This window comes from Malus sylvestris, chromosome 6 (assembly GCF_916048215.2).
Source record: "Malus sylvestris chromosome 6, drMalSylv7.2, whole genome shotgun sequence".
Taxonomy (NCBI): Eukaryota; Viridiplantae; Streptophyta; class Magnoliopsida; order Rosales; family Rosaceae; genus Malus; species Malus sylvestris.
The window spans coordinates 29,467,501-29,492,438 of NC_062265.1; the positions used below are offsets into that span (position 1 = coordinate 29,467,501).

A 24,938-nucleotide genomic window follows, 5' to 3' on the forward strand; every position below is an offset into this window, starting at 1 on the left:
ATAAATGCCTCTGCTAAACCATTTTGAGTATGGACATGAGGAACATGATGTTCAACATCAATGCCCAGTGACATGCAGTAATCATCAAAGGTTTGAGACGTAAATTCACCAGCATTATCAAGTCGAATTGACTTAATAGGGTGATCTGGGAATTGTGCTCACAACTTAATTATTTGAGCAAGAAGCCTCGCAAAAGCTACATTTCAAGTAGACAATAGGCAAACATGTGACCATCGGGTAGATACATCAACCAAAACCATAAAATATCGAAATGGTCCACAAGGTGGTTGAATAGGTCCATAAATATCCCCTTGAATTCTTTGCAAAAATGATGGGGATTCAGCATCAACCTTTAGTTATGATGATCTAATTACCAACTTCCCTTGGGAACAAACCTTGCAATGGTTATCATTTGAGACATCAATGTGTCTGCTCAATAATGGATGTCCATTAGAGTTGGTAATGATTTTACGCATCATGGTAGATCCTAGATTATCCAGACGGTCATGCCAAAGTATGTAAACTTTTGAATCAATAAACTTTGGTTAATGACAGTATATGCCTCAATTGTCTTTATGTATGTATAATACAATCCACTCGATAAACTACGCAACTTATCCAATATACGTTTCTGGGTATCATTGGAGGTAATGCATAAATATTCCACATTTTTTGCACTTTTTGTTTCAATGTGGTATCCATTTAGACGTATGTCTTTAAAGCTCAACAAATTTCGAGTAGAACGAGTGGCGTACAACGCATTTTGTATGGACAATATTGTTCCATTTGGTAACATAATTTTAGTCTTTTCCTAAGCCTTCAATTACATCTGATTGTCCTGATATTGTTGTTACCTTTACTTTTGCAAGTGCCAAGTTTGAGAAATACTTTCGATCTCGAAGTATTGAATGTGTGGTTGCGCTGTCTGCAAGACAAAAGTCTCTGTCATTGCTCTTGTTTTGAGAATAACCATAATTTTTATCCATGTTTTCTAAGTAAAGAAATTACAGTTAAAAAGCAGTTTATTCATACTGGAATACTACTTTTATTGAATTGAAAATGCGAGCATTAAACCACAAGTACAAATAACAAGAATACATTAAACATAAAAGATTTCAATTAAACATAAATGATTTCAATCGGACCCATAAACTTCATTCCCTTTTTCAATAATAAAGTCTGAAACATCCAGGTGGGTTGTGTTTAATTGTCCTGATAAATTGGACACTGGATCAGATATTTCCATTGGTTAAGCCTAGTCGAGGATATTCGTCTCGACACCCTTCTCCTTAAGGGAGGCTTAATACAGATCCACCAGATGTTTTAGGATATGACAGGTACGCGCTCAGTGCCCATTGGCACCACACCTATGGCAAACTCCTTCAGGATTTCTAGGAGTGTTCATTTAAGCTTTGCATTTCTGGCGATTGCATTCTTAAAGCTCGAGCCTGGATTATACCTTGGAACCTGGTTGTGAAACTGAACACCATAGTTCTTGCCTTTCCCATTCCACGGGCCTCACTTGTGGCCATTTCCTCGTTTGTAATTATTTCCACGAGAAGATATGGTATTTCCTTCAAGGGAAACAGCATTCACTTCTGGGAATGGTGCTAATCCAGTAGGCCGGGATTGATGATTCTTCATCAGAAGCTCATTGTTTTGCTCGGCTACAATAAGTACAGATATCAGCTGGTTGTACTTGGTAAAGCCTCTTTCTTTATATTGTTGTTGCAGAAGCACTTTGGAAGCATGAAATGTGCTGAAAGTCTTTTCCATCAGATCTTCCTCAATTATTGTTTCTCCACAGAGCTTCAACTGGGAACTAATTTTGAACATTGCAGAATTGTATTCAGCCACCGTCTTGAAATCCTGGATTCTTAGGTGAGCCCGCTCATAACGAGCTCTTGGAAGAATCACCGTTTTCTGGTGATTATATCTATTTTTCAGTGCCTTCCAGAGGGTTAATGGATCTTCAACTGTGAGGTACTCGCTCTTCAGTCCCTCATCCAGGTGGCGACAGATAAAGATCATGGCCTTCACCCAATCTTGAGAGGATGCACTGTTATCCTCCTTGATGGTTTCTCCAAGATTTCCTGCCTCCAGATAGATCTTGGCATCCATTACCCAACTAAAGTAGTTCTTTCCAGTAATATCAAGGGCAACAAAATCAAGCTTTGTCAAGTTCGCCATTTTCTTTTCTGAAAGAAAAATGAGGTGTGTATGAACTTGCAATAATATGTATTCTAAAGGAATATATTGTTAGAACTTCTGATCCTTACAAATTTTTCATTTTTGATCTTCAGGCCAAAATGATAAGCACTCGATACTTCAGGCTCAAAGTTTACATGATAAATGAGGAGGGCGATTGTACCGCACCATTCTCATTGAAATAACATAGGATGGGCGATTATTTTGCACCACTCAAGCAGCAGAAAAATTAAATATGCAGAGCAGGGTGGGTGATTATTCCACACCACCAAAAATTGCAATAAAATTAAATAGCAGGAAAATTTAAATAAGCCGGGTGGGCAATTATACCGCTCCACCTAAAATTTGCAATAAAATTAAATCTGCAGTCCAAGATGGACGATGATACCGCACCATCTTTGATCGCAGCAAAGATAAATAAACATTGGGTTAGAAATTAGGAACTGCACCTGTCACAGCCCGTCCTGAGAATTATTTATCGTGGTCGTGAAAAGACATATTTACCCTTGAACGTTTGTGACATCGTGGGGCTATGTGTAGTTGAGGACAAATGTGTTAAGCCCTATTATTTTGGACCTAATTGGAAGTAAGAAAATTATTAGTTGTGATTGGTGACTTTGGACCACATGCACACACACCCATAACCTTTTCTCTCTTCCCTCTCGTGTCTTCTCTCTATCTCTCAGACTTCATCTCCCTTCCCTCCTGTACAGACTCAAACCCAAAACCCTTTGAATCATGACGGATCGAGGATTCTAAGACCACCATTGTGTTTGTGAGGACCATACGAGTCTTGGGGTACACATTCCAGGTAAGAACTCCATCATTTTCACGTCGAAACCATAGCCCCGATTTGAGGTACTATTCATGCTCACGTAAAATGTTGGTTTTTATGGAATTTCAAGCTCATAGAGAGCTTTAAGAGGTCCTAAAAAGGCTTGGGGTGGTTCGTTGGACAAATTTGGACGTCAGGATAGCTAGTTTCGAAGTTGACTGGATTATCAAGCTTCCTCAGATAAATTTTAGTAGAATTTAAGCCTTGAAACTTTTATAACATGATTCTACATGTTATTAGCTTCATTTTGGTACCAATTTCATGAAAAATGGTTGAAAAATGAGTGAGAATAGTGGGTTTAAAGTTTTACCCTGTTTTCCGGCAACCGGCGACTCGCCAGAGAAGATGACGATATATTCCGTCAGTTTGGACGGAATATGCTGACGACGTCAATCAATTTTAACGGAATCTGTTAGGTTTAACGGAATATTCCCTAATGGTGGTTAGGGAATCCGTCAGGTTTGGCCGCGAGTAGGGGCGCGTTTTGCCGTGCCCTTGCCGGCGTGTGGCGTTTGGTAGGAGCTCGAAAAATTAATCTAAAAATTTGGGGATGATCCTGAGGTTGTGTAGATCATTGTGGTATATTCATATACCCAATTTGAGCAATGTATGAGAAGTTATTAGCTAGTTTTGCCTATGTGCTTTAAAATAACATTTTTATAGTTAATTCGCATATAGGTGAGACTTATCCAGAGGACGAGCGTATCCACGAGCGACTCAGGGGCTACGACCCTTCGACATATCAGTGAGTGGGCTTTTGTTTTCAGTATATATTTATATACTTGATATATTTCCCAGAAATGCATTTTTAGGAAAGTATGCTTTGAAGCGTAGTTGGTAAGCAGTTATATGGATACGGTGCTTTATCCGTAGACGTTTTTCCAACTCTCCCAAGAATTGTATGGGAATCATCCTAAGAGGTACTTCCCCAATGACCTTACCGTGAATTATACTGTACTCCGTGCATGTACTTTTGTTTACATTGGACTTAGCTGAACATTAATTTGGGCCCCATTTCTATTTTCCGTTATTCTGTTTTTATTACTGCATAAAAACAAAGGAAAATTAACGAAAAGTTCTTAAAAACTTTAGTTTTATTTTCCATTATACAGAGCATTGTGAATTACCAACCTATATAATCTACTCTTTTGTTAATTTGGTTCACGCATTCGCAGTCATCATGGACTACAAATCTATAGTCGGAAATCGAAGTCAAAGAACAAGTGAACTTTTGCCAACTCCATGATTACTTGAACAACATAAAAATGACTACAATTTAGGTTTAAGGCAATATAGCTTAGGTAGAGAATCCATAAATGCTTTCAGGGTTTCAGTATTTTAGGGCTTCTGCTGCAAGTTCTTGTTTCTTGCTTTCCAGTATGAGCTGTTTTTGGGCAAAGTTGGTTTTAGCTGTTGTAGCAACATATCTTCTTGTGGGTGTTTTTCCTGCAACTTCTACATTAATTCCTACTGGTAATAATATCTTATTGTGATTAGATCTGTATTGGCATTGCACTGTGCATTTACATATTTTGTAGAGAAATCACAGGGTTTTACATTTCCACTTTAATATATCAAATGTTTAGAGGATTAAACTTACTGGGTACTAACATGTCTTCCTTGATTTTTGCATGGCGGAAGGTGGTGGGAAGATTTTTCACATGTTGATTGTTGAGTTTGCTTGAAGATAATTGGAAGAAAAGGGTAGCTTTGGGTGTCAAAGTCAGAGTGTTAGCAGTAGAGGTGCCCATACACAGCCTAAGAGCCGCCGTTAAATCCTTGCCAACATCTCCCATTAAAAATCCTTGTGGTGCTTCTCTGCCGCCTCCGCTTAGGTGATGACTATATAGGTTTATTTATTTTGTGGATGTTAAACATTCAATCCATTCTGTAAGGAAGATAGTGATTCAACTTAATTGTCCCTCATTCGCAACCTATTTGGCCTTGGTATTTTCTACACTGTTCTTGAATATATTTTTAAGTATTTAAAAAATTCATTTATGGTTACATTTTTCACAAGGAATCCAAATGATCTCGTATCAATGTTAGTTCCGACACATATTTGAGCACATCACTATCCTTATTATATTAAAACTATTGCATAACCAGAGAAAATATGTATGAGCTGGTGTAATTAAACTAATACTTATTAAAATGATTGGGTAAATTACACTTTATCACCTTAGGTTTGGGGTCGATTTCAATTTCTTACAACATCTTTAAAACATTTCAATTTCATACCTCAAGAACTATTTTATTTCAATATAATACATCCGTTACATTTTCTATCCATTGATCCATTAAGAGCTAATGTGGCTGCCACATTTGTGCCGACGTGGCTGTCAAATTTGTGACACGTGGCAAATTAAATTTTTTTTAATTCTTTTACAATATTATAATAATTTACCCTATTTATTTATATATATTAAAAATAAAAAAATTAAAAAAAAATTAAAAAAAAACCATCATTCCCTTCCCCTTCCCTACAACCCAAACACCCCATCCCACCCGCACCCCCGCACCCCAAAACCTACCTATCTACTACCTCACCACCCCCACCCTTTTTCTCCCTCCCCAACCTTCATCTCCCAGCAAAGTCTAAAAATAAACACAAACACAAATCCCCAACCCACTTTACACTATATACACTACAAAAAAAATAGCCACTGTGCACAAAAATATATTTGTGCCCTATGAGGCTTAAGGGCACTAACATACGTGCCCATAGACCAATAGCAACAATGCGGCTACTATAATATATTTGTGCCCTCTATGGGCGTCACCTTTGGTTAGAGGGCACCATATAGCGGTTTGTGCTCATAGACTTGGCACAAATAAGAGTATTATTGTGCCCATGTTCTGACAAGATTGTCAGACGACTTTCCCATCCATGTTAGCACAAAGTTTGTGATTGTGCCCTATCAATTAAATATTAAAAATAAATAAAAATTCGAAAAACCATACAAACTAAAAACAAACATTTTACATATTTTAGCCCTAATTAAGATAACACTCGAAAACAATCATTTCTGGACAACATCATCTTCCCCAGAAAGCTTTGTTCATCCCATCTTTGTTGCTCCACAAATAAATTCATCATTCCCACAAGCAGAGTTCCATCAAGCTTATGAATTTATGGGCAAAAATAAAAAGAATTTCAAACAAAAATCGTTAACTGAGGTGACGTTGAGTTTCCTGCAGGATCAAATACAAATTAATTAATTAATTAAAAATTAAAAATTAAACAAAACAAAGGAAAAGCCTAGATCTGAGAGAGGTGTCAGTATTGAACATAGTAGAAAAATGGAGAGAGAAAGAGTACCCATCTTCGCGTTGGACGTCGTAAGGGAAGAAAGGGATGAGAGAGTCCAAAGTATAGTTATAGAGCTTGTTCTCGTTGACGACACTAAAATGGCAACTAGCAAAGACCGTATCAACTCGGTCTAGAATCGTTAAGATGACTAACCTATTTCAGAAAACCGACTTAGACTTCCATTGTGGGGCACACGAGCTTACAGAAACCCGCCTACAAAAATAAATTGTTAAAAAATTACACAAAAATCAAAGAAAAAATAAACAAAAAAACCCAAATCTAATAGGGGTGAGAGGAGTCGGTGATGAGGTGGTTGTTGAGCAGGTGCGGTGGTTATCGATCTGATCGCCAACGTCTAGCAACAGAGTATAAGGGAGGCAGAGTTAAGAGACAGAGAGACAGAGGTGAGAGAAGAAGATTCTGAGGGAGGCAGAGATGAGAGAAGATCGGGAAATGGAGAGAGAGATAAACTGGATCTGGGGAAAGTAGAGATAGAAATGGTGCTTGGACTGAATCTGGGGAAGCAGAGAGATAGACTGGATCTGGAGAAAGTAGAGATAGAAAGGGTGGTTGGACTGAATCTGGGGAAGCAGAGATGAATGAGAGAGATAAGGAAAGTAAAAAAGAAGGAAAGATGAGAGACAGGAAAAGTGAAATGAAAGAGATGGAGAGAGAGATGAGAGAGTAAAAAGAAAGAAAGGGGTTGTATGGTGGGTTTTGAACAATACAAATATATTAAAATAAGATTTTGTCTTCAGATTGTTGAAGTAAGACAATATACTTATGTGTATAAAATTAAATAATTTAAATATACTAAATCAAAGGGCACAAAAATTATTTATATGTGTACGTAAATTTAAAAAAAATTATGATTACTGATATTTATAAACAGTGACACAAATTTTGGTGCAAACATTTTAATGGGCACAAATGCAGGACACCAACTAATGTGCCTTTCATTTAGAGGGCACATTTGAGATAGTTTAGTGCTCAATGAAGTTCAAAAAGCACAACTATGCATTTGTGCACAATGAAAATGTAAAGGACACAAATCTTTTGTGTTCTTAGCCCTTTTTTGTTGTAGTGATAGTAGTATAGGCAACAATGTCACAACATCCAAAACATACTCGCACGAGTTCGGATTTAGGTTTAGGCTTGGCCTTGGAGGATCGGGGCACGAACCGGTTAGGCCAGGAAGGGGTGTGTCTGATCGCATCGAGGTCTTCGAGGTTCATCGTTAGCTACTTTGTGGTTTTTGTTTGTTCCGGTGAGCGAAGCTGTGAGAATAGGGGTTTTCGTGCACGGAATTGGGGGTGGTGTATGGCGTCATTCTAGGGAGGGAGGAGGAACTTGATGGAGTCGGATGAGGAGATCTTTCCAGTGAGGTAGTCGAGGAGGGGCTTGCGGTTAGGGAAAGTGACGGAGAGGGAAAAGTTGAGGTTTTGGTGGTGAAGGGAAGGGATGAAGGTCGGGGAGGTGAAGAGGGAGGAGAGGGAGAATGGGGGTTGCAGGGGGAAGATGAGTTCTGGGTTGGTTTGTTTTTTTTTTTAATAAGTAATTATTTTTAAATGAATAAATAAATTATTATTTTTGCCACGTGGCACAAATGTGGCAGTCACGTCAGTTTTTAACGGATCAATGGATGGAAAATGTAACGGATGTATTATATTGAAATAAAATAGTATTTGAGGTATGCAATTGAAATGTTTTAAAGATGTTGTAAGAAATTGAAATCAACCCTAAACCTGAGGTGGTAAAGTGTAACTTACCTAAAATGATTATAGTAGTCTTAATCACATGATTGTGTTGCCTCGTCTCGATCACCCGCTACGACATTCATGTGTTACTTAACCAGCTAAGTCTAACTCTTGTTCGGGATATCAACATCAAAGCGGTAATTTTTTTTTCTATTCATCCTCCCCGTCTTGACCGTCTTGGTCTTGTTCAGGGACGCCAATATGGAATGGTACTCATTCTTTCATCAATTCTGTTTTCATCTTGAAAAGATGAAGATACCAACTTGGATAAAAGCCCGTGTAGGCAGTTTACCATTTTTTGTGTGGTGAGAACTATTCATATCTTTCATGCGAGTTCTGCAAGTGTTTATACACCTATGAACATGACATTTTCTTAATAAAGTAGAGACCTATAAATATTCGACTGACATAGTTAACTTTTTAGTTTCTTCCAATATCTCAATCAACCAACTAAAGTTGAAGCAGCAATGAATTGAAAAGACATGTATATTTGTTGTTCACTAATGTTCAAAGGAAAGAAAAAGACATAGTAAAAATTAGTAAAAATTGCTCACGATGTTGTGGGTTATTTTATCTTAGCCTTTATATTTATACACACATACATATACATACATACTTGATGTGAAAAGTTGAAATGAAACAACTTGTAGAATAAATGTGATTTTATCATGAAATTTGAGTAGGCTGTATCGTGAAATGAAATATCCATTCCATCTTTAGCAAACCAACATGTATTGTTGATGTTGGGGACATGACGGAAAATGATGTTGTTAGATCCGGAAACTCAATTGTTGCCATGGGGAATATAGGTTTCAACAAATTGTGGCCTCATTTGCAAGTCCATATTGTCTTTGGGGTCTTTCTACAAATCTTGAAACTCAAAGTCAAATTGTTGAGAGAGTGAATTCCACATCGAGAAAAAAAAAAAGAGACCTTCAATATGTTTATAAGTGATTGGGCTATTCCTTATATTGCCAATTAATATGGTGAAACCTCAACTTTTTTCATCGTATCATAGCAGGTTCTCTCACGTGTGAAGCCCAACGGCCACACACACTCCACGTCACCGGATTTTTTATTGTCCAGACTTGAACATTTGCTAAATGTTAGGCTTGAAAATTTGCCACACGTAAAGGGGATTGTTGAGAGTATAAATGACCGATTTTTTGTAGTCCACTTGTTAGACATGAAAATTTAGTCACAAGTGATGGGGTTTGTTCAGAGTATGAATCACAATGGGGAAATAAGGGACCTTGCAAGTGCATATAAGTAATTGAGTTATTCTCCATATTGCCAATTGATTTTATGGTGGAACCTTAATATTAGTTCCAACGCATAATTAATTTTCTAAATTCATTATTTATCGTTGCATTTTTCATAAGGAGTCCATTGATCTCGTATCAATATTAGTTCCAACGCATATTTGTTCGCAATCTATAATATATTGAAACTATTGCATTAACAGAGAAAAGATGTAAGAGCAGGAATAATTAAACTAATCAGGGAATTATGAAATTGATTATAGGAGCCAAAACCCATTATCCATGATTTTGAATTAAACTAATCAAGGAATTTTGAAAATGATCATAGGAGCCAGAACTCATTATCAATGATCCCATTCCTAATTAAACTAATCAAGGAAATATGAAAATGATCATAGGAGCCAGAACCCATTATTCACAATTCCAAATTAAACCAACGAGGAAATTATAAAAATGATCATAGGAGTTAGAATCCATCAACCCCGATTCCACAAGGAAAGACTTGTCGTCAACCTTTTGAAAGTCCAATTAGAAACTCTTGTCCAAACCCCTGCAAGTTAGTTAAGATGAGTCGAGAAAGCTTAAAAGAAAAAAATACGCAGAACGTGAACCAAGGTTCACGGATCACAATCAAATTAAAGGCCGTAAATCTTGCTTTCCCTTTGCACTATCATTCATGTCCGCCTTCACCCGTAAAAAATAAAGGATCAGGATTCTCTCCTGAGCAAATGGAGAGGATCCTACTGATCGGGTTCATCGGACTATTTAAAAGTTATCCAACGGCTATAATTATTATAACTTTTAGTGATACCCCCTGTTTATAATCGTTGGATAAATTTTGAACGGCCCGATGGGCCCGTTCAGGAGAATCCTCTCCATTTGCTCAGGAGAGGATCCTGATCCAAAAATAAATTAAAGAAGTCAAATCAAAGGCTATAGGCTTTCCCTTTGTACTGTCATTCATCTCCACCTTCACCCATAAAAAATAAATTAAAGAAGCAGTTTGTTCCAGTACCGCGGCAGCGGCTGGAGTCTTGAAATTTGGGGGCCCAAACGACCACAAAATGAAGCCCTACTTATGAGCAACCGTCATAAAAAGTTAAAAAAAAAACTAATGAAATGAGTTTGAAAATTTTGAGTTTTAATCAAAATGATAAAAATATGTTATAAGTGAATAGTATCAGAATGACATTTTAGAGTAAAAATATCATTTTCGTTAAAAGTAAATAGTATTGAAAATGTTTCTTTAAAACTACTTAAAAATTACTAATTTTTTTCTCACTTTATTCTCGTAGATAATTAACTATGAAAAGACTTTATTCTCGTAGATAATTAAGTAATTAACCAAGAAAAATGAGGCACCTAATGCAAATGACATATTGGTCAAAATACGACTCTCCAATTGAGGAGTTTTACGCGACTTGTAACAAGTTACTTGTCACACTACACATGGGTGATTGTACTAAATTGAGGTGTATGGTATATAGAAGTTCTGATTTGTAATCAAGTTTTAATTTCAAAGATGTTAAAGTTTAATAAAAAAAATTGTTACTTGTTTAAAATTACACTATTTTTAATGAACAAATGAAAAATCTCTTGTATAGCAAAGAATAAATGAAAAGAGTGGATGACATAGCATAAAGCGATGAAAGGGTTACCAACGTAATTCATTGCAGAACAAAATCTAGAATCCATCATAAAATTTGAGAGAAATCCCAAAGTGTTTTGTTTGATTAATTCTTGAATGATTGTCATTGATACATCCAAATAACTTAAATAAAGATTACAAATGTTAGGAACAACTCAAATGACTTCTAATAATTAAAACAACATTAGTTAAACATTAATCGAACGACAAACAAAGAGTCCGATTTTTATTACGAAACTTTAAACATTGTTTCGGAGGCTGAAATGACCCCGATGGCCAAAATCCATCATACATCACAGCCTAAGCAGTGTGTTGGGCTCATGGTGCAATTTTCCTTTTCGAATAGTTATCACGGGCCTAAATCAGAGCTCAAATATGCAAAATGCCATTGCGTCTTTTTATCTTTCGATGGTCCATTTCGTCTTTGATTCATTCTGCCATTTATTTTACATTAGCGGATGACTTAGGGGTCAATCCTTTGAAAGTCCAATAAGAAACACAAGCACATATTGACCAAAAAAAAAAAAAAAGAAACAGAAGCATATAATATTGTCCAACCCCCTGCAAGTTAAAGTCTATAAATCTTGCTTTCCCTTTGCACTATCATTCATCTCCAAGTTGTGGTGATAGGAGTTTCGAAGTTATTGTTTCTGCTTCCGATGATGAATGGTTCTTCAGCAAAGCTGGTGGCAATTACAACAATACTGTTGCTTCTGATGGGGGATTTACAAGCAACTTGTGGACTACTTCCTCATGGTATAACTAATAATTATCTTCCTTTTGTTAGATCTCCAAGCATTAGCATTAGCTACGTAAATCGACTTAGTTTTTACCAATTTTATTATTTGGGAACTAATTTCTTGCTCCTTGTGTTTTTCTCATATAATTGAACAAGGTTGCTTTGAATGTCAAAGTGATATTTTGAGCACGAAAGTGCCCGTTCGCCGCATCCTAAGATCATACGGTGGGCCGCAGCCACCTGCACCTGATAGGAATGTAATACACACTCCGCACGATCAGACTTGATGCCCCCCTACCCCCATCCCGCGGCCCCCTCCGTCCTTCTTTTCTTGTATTTTTATTTGTTTTTTTAATAAAAGTTTAGTTGATGTCTCCCCCTCTTTTCTCGTATTTTTACTTTATAATTTCTTTTTATATTATGCGCTAAGGTTTATGTCATCTTAACAAAGTGTAACTTATTTATCTAATTCAATAAAATATCTCTTGTACCGTCAAGGTTTGCTTAAAAAATGGAACAAACCAAGCAACCAACCAAGAAACTAAGAAACAGAAAATTAAGCCATAATATTCAAGCAAGATGACCGATGGATATAATTGAATTCTAATAACATTCACCAATGAAATTGAATTCCAAGAACATCAAATTTCAACCAAAGAAACAAAAAGGACACATCCAATTTAGTAAGCAAAGATTTCAATCGATAGGTGATGAGTCGATATTATTCTATATTTTTAACCTAATTTTAGTTATAATTTATTTGTTATTTTGTGAGAATTTTGATACATTTTTTGGAGTAGATTCATGCGTCTTTCAAGATGATTATGTCGAAGTTTCATAATTTATTTCCCAGCTGTTTGACTGTAGCAAATAAAAGAAGGCTGATCATGCAATGTCGGCAACTTGACTTTTTGTTTTTGTTTGGGCCATAAGTGGTTCAAGATGACGTTTTTTTAGGAAAGTCCTTTTTATAAAATGTAAGGGACATTTTTATCTTTCTAACGCCACCTGGCATCCCTGATTTTAGCATATTCGACTAGGAAATGTGTTGAATATTTGGCTGCCCAAATTGTCCAAGTTAGGATAGGATTGTATTTCCTAGTTTATTATTTTAATTGGGTTTCCAATTTTGTTGGGATGCCTAATTTAGATAATTTGTGCACACTATATATATTTAGTTTGAGTCTTTTTCTAGGCTTAGGAGCTTTTGACGGTTTGTTACAAGGGTGTTTTCTATCTTTTCTTCTTAATAATATTTTTATTTTTTAATTATAAATATGCGTAACTAATTCCTTTTGCTAGAGCGGGTCCACGATCTTTAGTATGAATATGTAGTTTATTTTCAATTTGCTTATGACATATTGCTTTGAATTATTAATCATCATGTTTAAACTATCTATATGTCTTAATACTTGATCACCATTAGGATGTTTAGACATGTAATTCGATACAACTTTTGTTAGAACATCATCCTGAAATTGAGTAGGGTTTCTTATGATTGATAATTGTAATTTCACTTAAGGCGAATGCCATGTCGTAAGTGTTGCATGATTTTCAAAAAAAATAAAAAATTCACAAAGCTTAATGAGTCTTGCATGCTCATATTTGATATAAATATCACAGACGGATTGCATGTTTGATATACGTTCTAACTTAAATGTCACAAGTAGAATATGCATTAGAAAAGCCTAACCTTCATAGTTTGCACACGTAATTGGTAGAATTGCATATGATTGATTTTTTTTTTCTTTAAAACTATTTAATTTTCACTTTGCCGTCGAGTTTTTACTAAAACCAATTTCAATTCTTTTATATTTTGTTTCTTTTATTTTCACAATTTCAAATCTTGTTTTAAATAGTCAGCTAAGAATCGGTTTTAAATACAATTTATTTATATTAGTTTTGTGAGTTTTAAATACAAATGGTTCATACGACAATTACCTGTTCTCTTGCAAGTATTTAAATCGATACCCACAAAAAATATATATAGGAAGGCACCACCTTATTAACGTTCCCGAACCACCACCTCCGTCACCCGTTCAAGCGTTCCGCTACTCCGCCTGAGTAATGTCACATGGAATTTTATATTAGTCGGAAGAGAAAATTTGCCTATGTACATAGTACCTGGATGTGAACGATTAGTGTTTCCATTTGGCTTTGGAGTCTGAATCTCTACAAAGCCGCTAGAGCCAAAGTAAATGAATGTGATACGGTCGGTTTTTTTTTTATATCTAGTAGTCATATAAGAAATTTGGTGTAAAATTATAAATGAGGAGTGAAAAGTAGGAAATGTTGAATCCAACGATATTAAGGGGCTGTTTGATGATTATTTTGTTTTTATTTTTTCGTTTTCACTTTTTTTTTAAACTGAAATATTGTTTGTTAACTACTTTCAGTTTTCAATTTTACAAAAAATGAAAACTGAAAACCAAAAATTGAAAACTCATGATCAAATTTTGAAAACTCAAGAAAATAGTTTTTTTTTTTTTAGTTTTTTTTTTGTTTTCATTTTTCTTGAAAACTAAAAATTGAAAATAGTTACTAATTAAGATTTCAATTTTTAGTTTTAAAAAAAATGAAAATAAGAAATGAAAATTGAAAACGAAATTGATTATCAAACAATTTATCTATTTTTAAGCAAACATTTACTTCTAATTGTGGGACAAAATCTAACAGCCAGTTGCTGGCTCTGAATAAGCAACCCATCAATATGTTCAATTCCTCTATAACATAATTGGGCGGGGTTGTGTGCAAGCCGAGTGACATTCCTAAACCTGTAATTGCTTGTGAAGCGTAGTTGGTAAGCAGTTACATGGATACGATGCTTTATCCGTAGACGTTTTTTCAGCTCTTGTAAGAATTGTATGGGAGTCATCCTAAGAGGTACTTCTCCAATGATCTTACCGTGAATTCTACTTTACTCCGTGCATGTACTTTTGTTTACATTGGACATAGCTGAACATTAATTTGGGCCCATTTTTATTTTCCATTATTATGTTTTGATCCATTATTGCATAAAAACTAAGGAAAACTAACGAAAAGTCTTTAAAAACTTTAGTTTTAATGAAAATAGATAAATAAAGGTGTAAGTGAATACTACCAGGAAAGGTAAAAATATCATTTTTCGTTAAGAATGATAGTACCGGGGGGTGTTTCGTTAAAACTCTCAAACTGGAAGAGTGAAATGCTACCGTTTCATTTTATAAAGTGAAAAGGTAGGGCCACAACTAGGGATGGGTAAAATACCCATGAGTTTGCGTAACCGTAGTTACCTTCCTATTTAAAGTTCACGGTTACGGTTATGGGTAACCGTTTAGACAAACAAACGGTTATGTGTAACATCCCACATCGCCCAAGGGTGAGGATCGTGTAAGCCTTATATGTATATTCCCATTTCTACCTAGCACAAGACATTTTGGGAACTCACTAGCTTCGGGTTCCATCGGAACTCTGAAGTTAAGCGAGTTCGCATGAGAACAATCCCATGATGAGTGACCCATTGGGAAGTTCTCGTGTGAGTTTCTAGAAACAAAACCGTGAGGGTGTGATCAGAGCTCAAAGTTCTCGTGTAAGTTTCTAGAAACAAAACCGTGAGGGTGTGGTCGGAGCTCAAAGCAGACAATATCGTGCTACGACGGAGGTTGTTCTAGGAATGTGGTGGAGGCCCGAGCCGGGATGTGACATTATGGGTATAACCGTTTAACCGTGAAATTTAAATGGCCATTTATGAGTATTACCCGAGATTATAATGGGTATCCATTGCTTATAGGTATTACCTGCATTTATAACGGGTATTTATTTACTTACTTAATTTAATATATGTAAAATTTTAAAAAATAATTAAAAACCCTAAATTTTCAATCTCTTTACCAAACTTGGAGTCTCAAACGCTCCGTCCCACTCATCTCTCCCTTCATTTAATTTAATAAAGGATGAATACCCATGACGTGACCACATCGCGCAAGCAGATCCCATTTTGATATCAGTATACATATTTCCCATGCAGTTGCTCCATAAAGTCACGTAAATTAAGGGACACATTATTATATATACTAAAACTCAGTTGATGATGGCTCTGTTCAGAAATAGTAAAAGGGCGGAAATGCCCTCGCTTCTCTGTTTTGTTTTTGTTTGTCTCGCCTGCTTGGTGCGCTGAAGAGACCTTTCGCTCCTGTTTTCCACGCGTCGCCCATCCTTATTCCTTCGACTTCGGAGTCTTCCTAGCCGCTTGGGCTGTTGTTCCTTCAGTGCCTTTCCTAATTTTCGGTCTTCCCTTTTCGTTTTGCCAGTTGTTTTTTCGAATCCTCTGATTCTCTTTGGTGTTCTGTTCTCTGTTTCGTGGAAAGAGTTCCTGATTTTCGTTTTTAAGGGATTTTCTTTGTGGTTTGTGCTTGCAAGGCCGTTTTTCATCTATTTAAACCTAGGGTTTTTTTTTTTTTTTTTTTTTTGTGTGGAAACTAATAGAATTGGTTTCCAGGGTTTCCAAAGTTGTGATCGAGGCAAGAATTCGCAGTGTTTGCCATTTTATCCGTCTAGGATTTCCGGGTTGTGGTCGGATTTTTAGCCGATTTCCAGTCCAGTTTGGGGGCGGCATGTTCTAGATCGCTGTGGAACAGCTCTTATTCAACTATATAAGGTATATTTTATAATGATTGTCTTTCATTTTTTATCTTGGATTTTTTGTTTGTTTCGATGAAACCCTAATGATTTTGTTTTGTTGACAGTTGTGGTGCTCTCTTGGGGTTTCTTTACGCGTTGGTCATCTGGAAGGGAAAGAAGCTGGAAAATCTGGGCAACTGGGGAGTCTCTCTCATTCCACTCTTTCTAATTCCACTTTCTCTATAAAAAAAAATCCCAAAAATGGCTCTCGAAGACTGGAACTGGAAGTATGAGGTAACCTTTTCTTTGGGTATTTTTTTGTTTAATTTCTTTATTTCATGCATGAGGAATTTCTCTTTGGTGATTATTGAATTGCTTATATATTTGCTTGGTATTTAGGGTGATCTAATTTTTTGGGCTTTTCAAGAGCAGCGGCATGAGGTACACTTTTCTTTTTTCTGTTTTTTTTAATTTATTTTTATTTTCTAATTTGTATGTAATGAATATTCTCTGAGTATACCTGGAATGGTGAGAAATTGGAGCTCCTCTGGGGCTAGATCCATTTGGATTTTGGGGTCTGATTTTCGTTGGATGAATTTGATCGCCCAATCTATTCTCAAGTGATATCTTTGGTTTTAAACTGTTTGTTTAATGTTAACCCCAACATTTTATTTTCGTTCTTTATGCATTTGAACCAAACTTAATTGGTGCTAAAAACCGTATAGAGCCTTTAACTATACAATGAATGCAATGTTAGCCATTAAATAATTATAAAAGTAACTTCGTCATGGGCTATAATCATATCCAGCATCGTTCCATGATTGTTACCAACCTTTAAAACCAAATTTAGCATTGGTATGTTTTACCTCTGTTTCAATCTCAACCACTAGCATCTACAATTTTGTATTAATCACCTTTATCGATTGTTCTTAACATTTGATCATCATATCCCAATATGTCAACTGTCGTTTTCCCTCCCTTATCATATTTGAAACGATTATATTTGCACTCATTTTTATTCATTGGAAACAGTATTTGTGTCTCTCCATATTCAATCCTTGGTGCAAAATGTTTACAATTTGAATTTTTTTCAGTTTCCTACAACCAAATGGGAATCAATCTGAAAGAACTGCGTCTATTCGCCGTCTTCAAGGTTTTGGTACAACAGAAAGTGTCAGGTTTTGTGACCTTCGCTTGGTTGCTTGGTTGCTTCAGTCACTAGTGAGGATAAGTACGTAAATGAATAGAGACAGAGAAGCAAACACAGGATGTACGTGGTTCACCCAGATTGGCTACGTCCACGGAGTAGAGGAGTTCTTATTAGTAGTGAAGGGCTTACACAAGTACAAAGGATCAAGCTCTCAATTTAGTGAGTTCTTGTGAATGATTTAACACAAAATGGCATTAGGCCATATTGTGGGGGAATGACCCCTATTTATAGAAAAACTTGTAGCTTTGTCACATTGACATGTGTCATGTTATGATTGGTTCTTGATGTTGACACGTGCTGCGCTCTGATTGGCTTCTAATCTTGACACGTGTCGAGTAGTGATTGGCCTCCTGGTCGGAGGGGAACTCTTCTGGGTCCTTGACAGTATAGCGTTGGCCGGTGCTCGGTAGTTTCGGGATTGGTCAAGTATGGTACAAACAGTGCTCCCCTAAGTTCCCGAGTGAGGGAAACTCCTCGGTTGGGGACTTGCAAGATCCAATCCCTTGAGTAATCACGAAACTTCTAAGTACCGAAGTGTGGTCTGATCTTCATCTGCCCTTCTCTGGAAGTACTTTTCCTCCATCCGGGAATGGTGTATTTAGCTGATGTTGACGCACAAGGTAATGTATCAATTTCACTTGAAGCTTAGTTGTAGTTTCGGGCTTAGTCAAGTGTGATACAAACCCTATAGTAGGAGTCCCCCAAGTCGCCGAGCTAGGAGATCTGCCGAAAGAGGTGACAGACAAGGTAAGCAGTCAAACTTCCAAGTAAGCAACCCAGGATCAGAGGTTTGACTTCGGCTTCCGGTTGATTGTTCTCATTCTCCTTGTCTCTCATTCAACTGCCAGGATAAGGAGAAGCAAATGGATAAGAGATGATATGAGATACTTTTGCTTTTGAAGAAGTAACTTTCCACAGGCTTATTCTTGAACTGTGCTGGAGGGTTTTCTGGTGCCCTTCAGAGTATAAGGCCGACTCAAAAATTTGAGGGTCAAAACAAGTCCATCAAATCTAGAGTACGTTCGACCTTGATGATATGGGATACTTTTGCTGTTGACGGAATAATGAATGTGGTATGGAAAGGTGTCGTGCTGTAGTGATCTGTTTCAGCTCACCGTTGAACCTTCTGCTTCAATCTTTTGCATGGCAGAAGTGGTGTGCAACCTTTGCATTTAAATGGTCCTTCAGAACATTCCTTCATAGTGACTCATCCACGCTTGGCAGCTTCAGTGTAAAGAGCCAATATCTGATCAACTGTCATGAGGTATTTGCCGGTGGAATTCGTGACCTTGACAGCAGTTGAGGATGAGTACTCGAGAGCAATGCTAAGTAAGCAACCAGGCAAAGGCTCCAGGCAGTCAGTTCCAAATTGGAGGTTTGATTTCAGGTTCCGACTGACTGCTCTCTTTCTCCTTGTCCTGCAGGTGTGGACAAGGACAAAGACAAAGATAGGGAGAAAGCATGATATGGGATACTCTTGCTTTCGACCCTGATGATATGAGATACTCTTGTTCTTGGTGTGGCTTATTTGCTGAGGTATTATCGGGGGGAAATAAAGCTGAGTATTTCGAGAGGTTATGTTGAGGGTGCCTTTTCGAATGCGAGAAAGGGTTGAGCATTTTTGCAGGTTTGCCTGTCCGTTGAGGAGGGAGGTCAATGTATATAGGGATTTCCCAATAACAAGTAGTAATGCTATTCCTTTACCCTTCTTGGTCACAACAATGTAGTGGGAGCTGCCAGCTTCACGTGTTTTAATTTTGTCAGAGCACTTTGAAAAAGTGGTATGTGGTACCTGGAAAGCTGATGTTACGTGTGAAGATTACAGACAAGCTTTATCTAAGGAAATCTGGCTCTCGAAGTTCTGAGAGTTGTGCCTCTTCGGTTTTCGAACAAGCAATCCCGTCGAGGATCTGACTCTCGAGATTCGGAAAGCGGTGCTACTCCGGTTTTTTAGAAAGTAATTATGTTGGGAGTCTTTTCTCGAATGTGAGTAAAGGTTGGACGTTCTTGCCAACCTGTCTTGCCGCAAAACCCGGAGGTCGACACACATAGGGACTTTCCAGTTGTCAAGCAGTGGTGCTGTTCCTTTACCCTTATGGGTAATAGTAGGGTAGCTGGAACTTCGAAATTCTCGTGCCTAAACTTTGTCAGAGATCTTTGACAAAGTTATATGTGGTACCCGAGGAGTTGATGGTGCATATGGAGAGCGGTGATTGAACAGTAAGATTCACGTGCTTTCTACTTCACCAGAAATCTTCGACAGATTGCCCGTAATTTCCGCAAAGCTGAGTGTGCATGTGACAGGTGCTGACGAGGCTGAAAAAGCAGGTGCTTCTTCGATTTCTGAGATCGGCCCTCGTGGTCTCTGAGCAGCCCAGCTTTTGAGAAAGCAAACGCCTCTTCGATTTCTGAGATCGGCCCTCGTGGTCTCTGAGCAGCCCAGCTTTTGAGAAAGCAAACGCCTCTTCGATTTCTGAGATCGGCCCTCGTGGTCTCTGAGCAGCCCAGCTTTTGAGAAAGCAAACGCCTCTTCGATTTCTGAAGCTCCGTCGAGTGCAGATTTTTATAGAGGCTGACATTAAGTTCCACAGCACACTTGAATCTCTACCAGTAGAAGCTCATTTCTTGCACTTCTAAGATCTTGATTTGTCTGACCTCTTCCTTCTTCAACACATTTGAAAATGTCTGGACCCTCCGACCGTCGTTTTGACTTGAACCTTGGAGAAGAGACAGCCACGCCTTCTCCAGACAACATATGGCGCCCATCCTTCATATCCCCTACTGGTCCTCTTACCGTTGGGGATTCTGTGATGAAGAATGATATGACCGCTGCAGTGGTGGCCAGGAACCTTCTCACTCCCAAAGATAATAGACTACTTTCCAAACGGTCTGATGAGTTGGCTGTTAAGGACTCTCTGGCTCTTAGTGTTCAGTGTGCAGGTTCTGTGTCTAATATGGCCCAACGCCTATTTGCTAGAACCCGCCAAGTTGAATCATTGGCTGCTGAAGTGATGAGTCTCAAACAGGAGATTAGAGGGCTCAAGCATGAGAATAAGCAGTTGCACCGGCTCGCCCATGACTATGCTACAAACATGAAGAGGAAGCTTGACCAGATGAAGGAATCTGATGGTAAGGTTTTACTTGATCATCAGCGGTTTGTGGGTTTGTTCCAAAGGCATTTATTGCCTTCGTCCTCTGGGGCTGTACCTGGTAATGAAGCTTCAAATGATGAACCTCCAATGCCTCCTCCTTCTGGGGTTTTGTCAAGTACTGAGGCTCCGGATAACCACCCTCCGGTGCTTTCTCTTTCTGGGGCTCTACCGACTGCTGAGACTTCCCCTAAGCAACCTTTGTGAAGGCTCCCTTTTGTTTGTTTATTTTGACTCATGTATATGTACATATTTGTGGCTTATCGAAAATATTAATAAATAAGCTTTGCTTCATTTCAACATATTGTGTTAAATACACCAAAGCCTTCTTCATAAAGTTCTTTGAATTTTTGCTTTTGTTGAAACCTGTATTGTTGAAGCTTTGTGAGTGAAGCATGTAGTTTGAGGTAGTGTTCCCTTAATTTCCCGAGTGAGGAAAACTTCTCGGTTGGAGACTTGAAAAATCCAAGTCACTGAGTAGTCACGAACTTTTGAGTACCAAGGCGTAGTAGCATATGGTGGGAGTCCCCCAAGTCTCTAGTCGAGGGAGTTGACGAATGAGGTGTCTTGCTAATAGTCCATGTCGTAAGTACCAAAACTTCATTCTTTTGTTTTCTAAGTGGTAGCCCCGGACTTTTTCTTCATAGATTTTGTTTATGAAGGTTGCTAGGCCCGAATAAGTGGAATTGCAGAAGGTGTAACCGTTGGTGCATTAACATCATAATGGAAGCATCACAATGATGGAAGCATCACAATGATGAAAGCATCATAATGATGAAAACACCATAATGATGAAACATCATAATGATGTTTCTTTGGTGGAATTGTTTTTCATTTCCCCTAACAACCGGAATTGTTTTTCAACATAACACCATCATCTGTAGGTCGAATCACAAAGTTGTCTTCATGAAAGTTGTTCGTTAATTCCTTAACTACAACATATCCAAATTGGAGAGCCATCGGAGCAGTACAACTCCAGAAATCCAGGTATGATGAGTGACTGTTTATCATTTGTCTGTCAACCCGTCAGATTTGTTGTGAGCTTTGAAACTCTATTTTCTCTTGCTCAGATCAGCATGCTTTCTTCATTGAAGTTGTTCCTCAGCTTGTGAACTACAACATATCCAAATTTGAGATCCCTCGGAGCTGTATAACTCAAGAAACTCAGGTATGATGAATGACTGGTTATTATTTTTCTGTCAACCCGTCAGATTTGTTGTGAGCTTCGAAACTCCATTTTCTCTTGTTCAGATCGGTATGCTTTCTTCATTGAAGTTGTTCCTCAGCTTGTGAAATACAACATATCCAAATTTGAGATCCCTCGGAGCTGTATAACTCAAGAAACTCAGGTATGATGAATGACTGGTTATTATTTTTCTGTCAACCCGTCAGATTTGTTGTGAGCTTCGAAACTCCATTTTCTCTTGTTCAGATCGGTATGCTTTCTTCATTGAAGTTGTTCCTCAGCTTGTGAACTACAACATATCCAAATTTGAGATCCCTCGGATCTGTATAACTCAAGAAATTCAGGTATGATGAATGACTGGTTATTATTTGTCTGTCAACCCGTCAGATTTGTTGTGAGCTTCGAAACTCCATTTTCTCTTGTTCAGATCGGTATGCTTTCTTCATTGAAGTTGTTCCTCATCGACTCTTTCATAACATATCAAAAATTCAGGATGAACTAACGGTTAAATATTTCCAGATCTTCGAAACATCACAACAGCTTCGAAATCTGCAAGAAGCCGACTATCATGTTTGGAGCTTCAACACTTTAATTTCCGTCGCTCAAACAGAAATGGTTCCTTCTTGAAAGTTGTTCATATGCTCAAGAACTATAGGGTGTCCAAAATTCAGCTCCATTGGAGAAGAGCAGAGGTTGCAGAAATTTGATAGATGAAAGGAGGCGGAAGAGGGAGAGAGAGAAAAAGTCTCCTGGGTTGGATTTCTATTTTGGGGCAGATTCCAATTTTTGTAGCACCTTCATTATTGATGAATTGCTTGTACTTTTGTCCATTATGAAATTTGGGACTTTGGCTTGTTGTTGGATCTATTATAATATGTTTGAGAACATATATAAGTGAATAAATAAGAAGGAAAATTTTGGGCCCTTGTGGGTGTAAAACAAAAAATGTTTATGTTTACCCAAGTGTTTTTGTACAAGTTCAAGGGCATCTTGGGTTTTGTGAACAAAATTTGTTTATTTGGAGCAAGGTTTTGTGTTGAAGCTTTGTAGGTGAAGCTTTGGTGTTGAAGCTTTGTGGGTGAAGCTTTGGAGGTGAAGCTTTTCGGGTGAAGCTTGTTGGGTGAAGCTTTTTAGGTGAAGCTTTTCGGGTGAAGCTTTTTGGGTGAAGCTTTTTAGGTGAAGCTTTGATGGTGAAGCTTTTTGGGTGAAGCTTTTTAAGTGAAGCTTTTTGGGTGAAGCTTTTTAGGTGAAGCTTTGATGGTGAAGCTTTGGAGGTGAAGCTTTTCGGGTGAAGCTTTTTAGGTGAAGCTTTGGAGGTGAAGCTTTGGAGGTGAAGCTTTTCGGGTGAAGCTTTTTAGGTGAAGCTTTGGAGGTGAAGCTTTGGAGGTGAAGCTTTTCGGGTGAAGCTTTTTAGGTGAAGCTTTGGAGGTGAAGCTTTTCGGGTGAAGCTTTTTAGGTGAAGCTTTGGAGGTGAAGCTTTTCGGGTGAAGCTTTTTAGGTGAAGCTTTGGAGGTGAAGCTTTTCGGGTGAAGCTTTTTGGATGAAGCTGTTTTTTTTTTTTTTTTTTTTTTTTTTTTTTGGCGCTTGACACGGTCTTCATTTGCTTGTTTTGTAGTGACTGTGGAAGACGGATTGCTTTCTGATTGAGAAGGGTTCCGGCATCGCTTGCTATGAATGTAAAAGAGTGAGGGCTGAGTTGGCTAAATTACCTCTTTATTGAATTCATTGCCAAATGGCCTTCATTACATAGGATGCCAAACGGCTATAGCTCAACACTTGTACATCGTGAGTCTATTTGTAGTAGTACTTCAAGTGATCAGCGTTCCATGGATGGCCAAGGGTCTTGCCATCGGAGCTTCTAAGTGTGTAAGAGCCAGGGCGACTGATGCCAATGACTTCATACGGTCCATCCCAGTTTGGACTAAGTGTGCCTTCACTCGGGACTCTGTCGCAGAGTAATCTTTTCTTTAAGACCCAGTCTCCTATTTTGAAAGAACGAGGCTTGACCCTAGAGTCATAATAGTTGGAGATGCGCTGCTTGTAGGCGACATTCCTCAAGTGAGCTTGGTTTCTGTGTTCCTCGACTAAATCCAAGTTGAGGGTGAGTTGTTTGTCATTTTCACTTTGAATGTAGTTTTGGACTCGGAATGTTGCTTGCTCGAGCTCAACAGGGACAACCGCCTCTGTGCCAAAGGCAAGTGAGAATGGAGTTTCTCCTGTTGAAGTCCGATATGAAGTGCGATATGACCAAAGAACTTGGGGTACAAATTCTGGCCAACAGCCTTTAGCTTTGTCCAAGCTGGTTTTCAAAGTGCGCTTGATTATTTTGTTGATGGCCTCAACTTGTCCATTAGACTGGGGATGAGCTGGAGAGGCAAAGCATAAGTTGATGTTGAACTTAGAGCAGAACAACCTGAACTTCTTGTTGTCGAACTGTCGCCCATTGTCAGTGACTATCGCATTGGGAATGCCGAATCTACAAAGGATGTTCTTCCACACGAAGTCTTCTATCTTTGCCTCAGTAATGGTTGCCAAGGGTTCTACTTCGGCCCACTTTGTGAAGTAGTCCACTGCAACGACTGCGTAACAGACTTTGCCCTTCCCTGCCGGCATTGGGCCGATCAAATCAAGTCCCCACTGGGCGAAGGGCCAAGGGCTGATCATAGGAGTAAGAGGCTCTGGAGGGGAATGAGGAATAGCCGCATATCGTTGACATTTGTCACATGAGCGGGATACTTTGATGGCATCCTGGTGGAGTGTTGGCCAGTAATATCCTTGGCGAAAAGTCTTGTGTGCTAGGGACCGAGATCCAGCATGATCTCCACAGACTCCCTCATGTATTTCCCGAAGGACGATTTCCGCCTCGGCAGGCGTAAGACACCTTAAGTATGGCAGGCTAAAACCTCGCTTATAGAGTTGATCATTGATGATCAGGTAGCGGGTAGACTTGTATCGAATTTGCTTAGCCTGGACTTTATCATTTGGGAGGGTGCCATGAGCAAGGAAATTATAGATCGGGGTGATCCAACTAT

General features: G+C 38.2%; 1 protein-coding gene and 1 long non-coding RNA gene across 2 annotated transcripts; one reads left to right on the forward strand and one right to left on the reverse strand.

Moving 5' to 3' along the window:
- Positions 1–1,518: 1,518 nt before the first annotated feature.
- LOC126625600 (uncharacterized) lies at positions 1,519–2,121 on the reverse strand. Its single transcript, XM_050294651.1, has one exon. The coding sequence runs from the start codon at positions 2,119–2,121 to the stop codon at positions 1,519–1,521; it is 603 nt and encodes a 200-aa protein (XP_050150608.1).
- An 18,862-nt stretch (positions 2,122–20,983) lies between these two features.
- LOC126626137 (uncharacterized) lies at positions 20,984–22,830 on the forward strand. The gene is made up of 5 exons (XR_007624615.1): positions 20,984–21,707; positions 21,791–21,888; positions 21,972–22,069; positions 22,153–22,250; positions 22,426–22,830. It is a non-coding gene; the product is annotated as an uncharacterized LOC126626137 (long non-coding RNA).
- The last annotated feature ends 2,108 nt before the right edge of the window (positions 22,831–24,938 follow it).

What these genes read in the sequence shown, in the direction of transcription:
- LOC126625600 (XM_050294651.1), bottom strand. Translation starts at nt 2,121, where the DNA reads ATGGATGCCAAGATCTATCTGGAGGCAGGAAATCTTGGAGAAACCATC.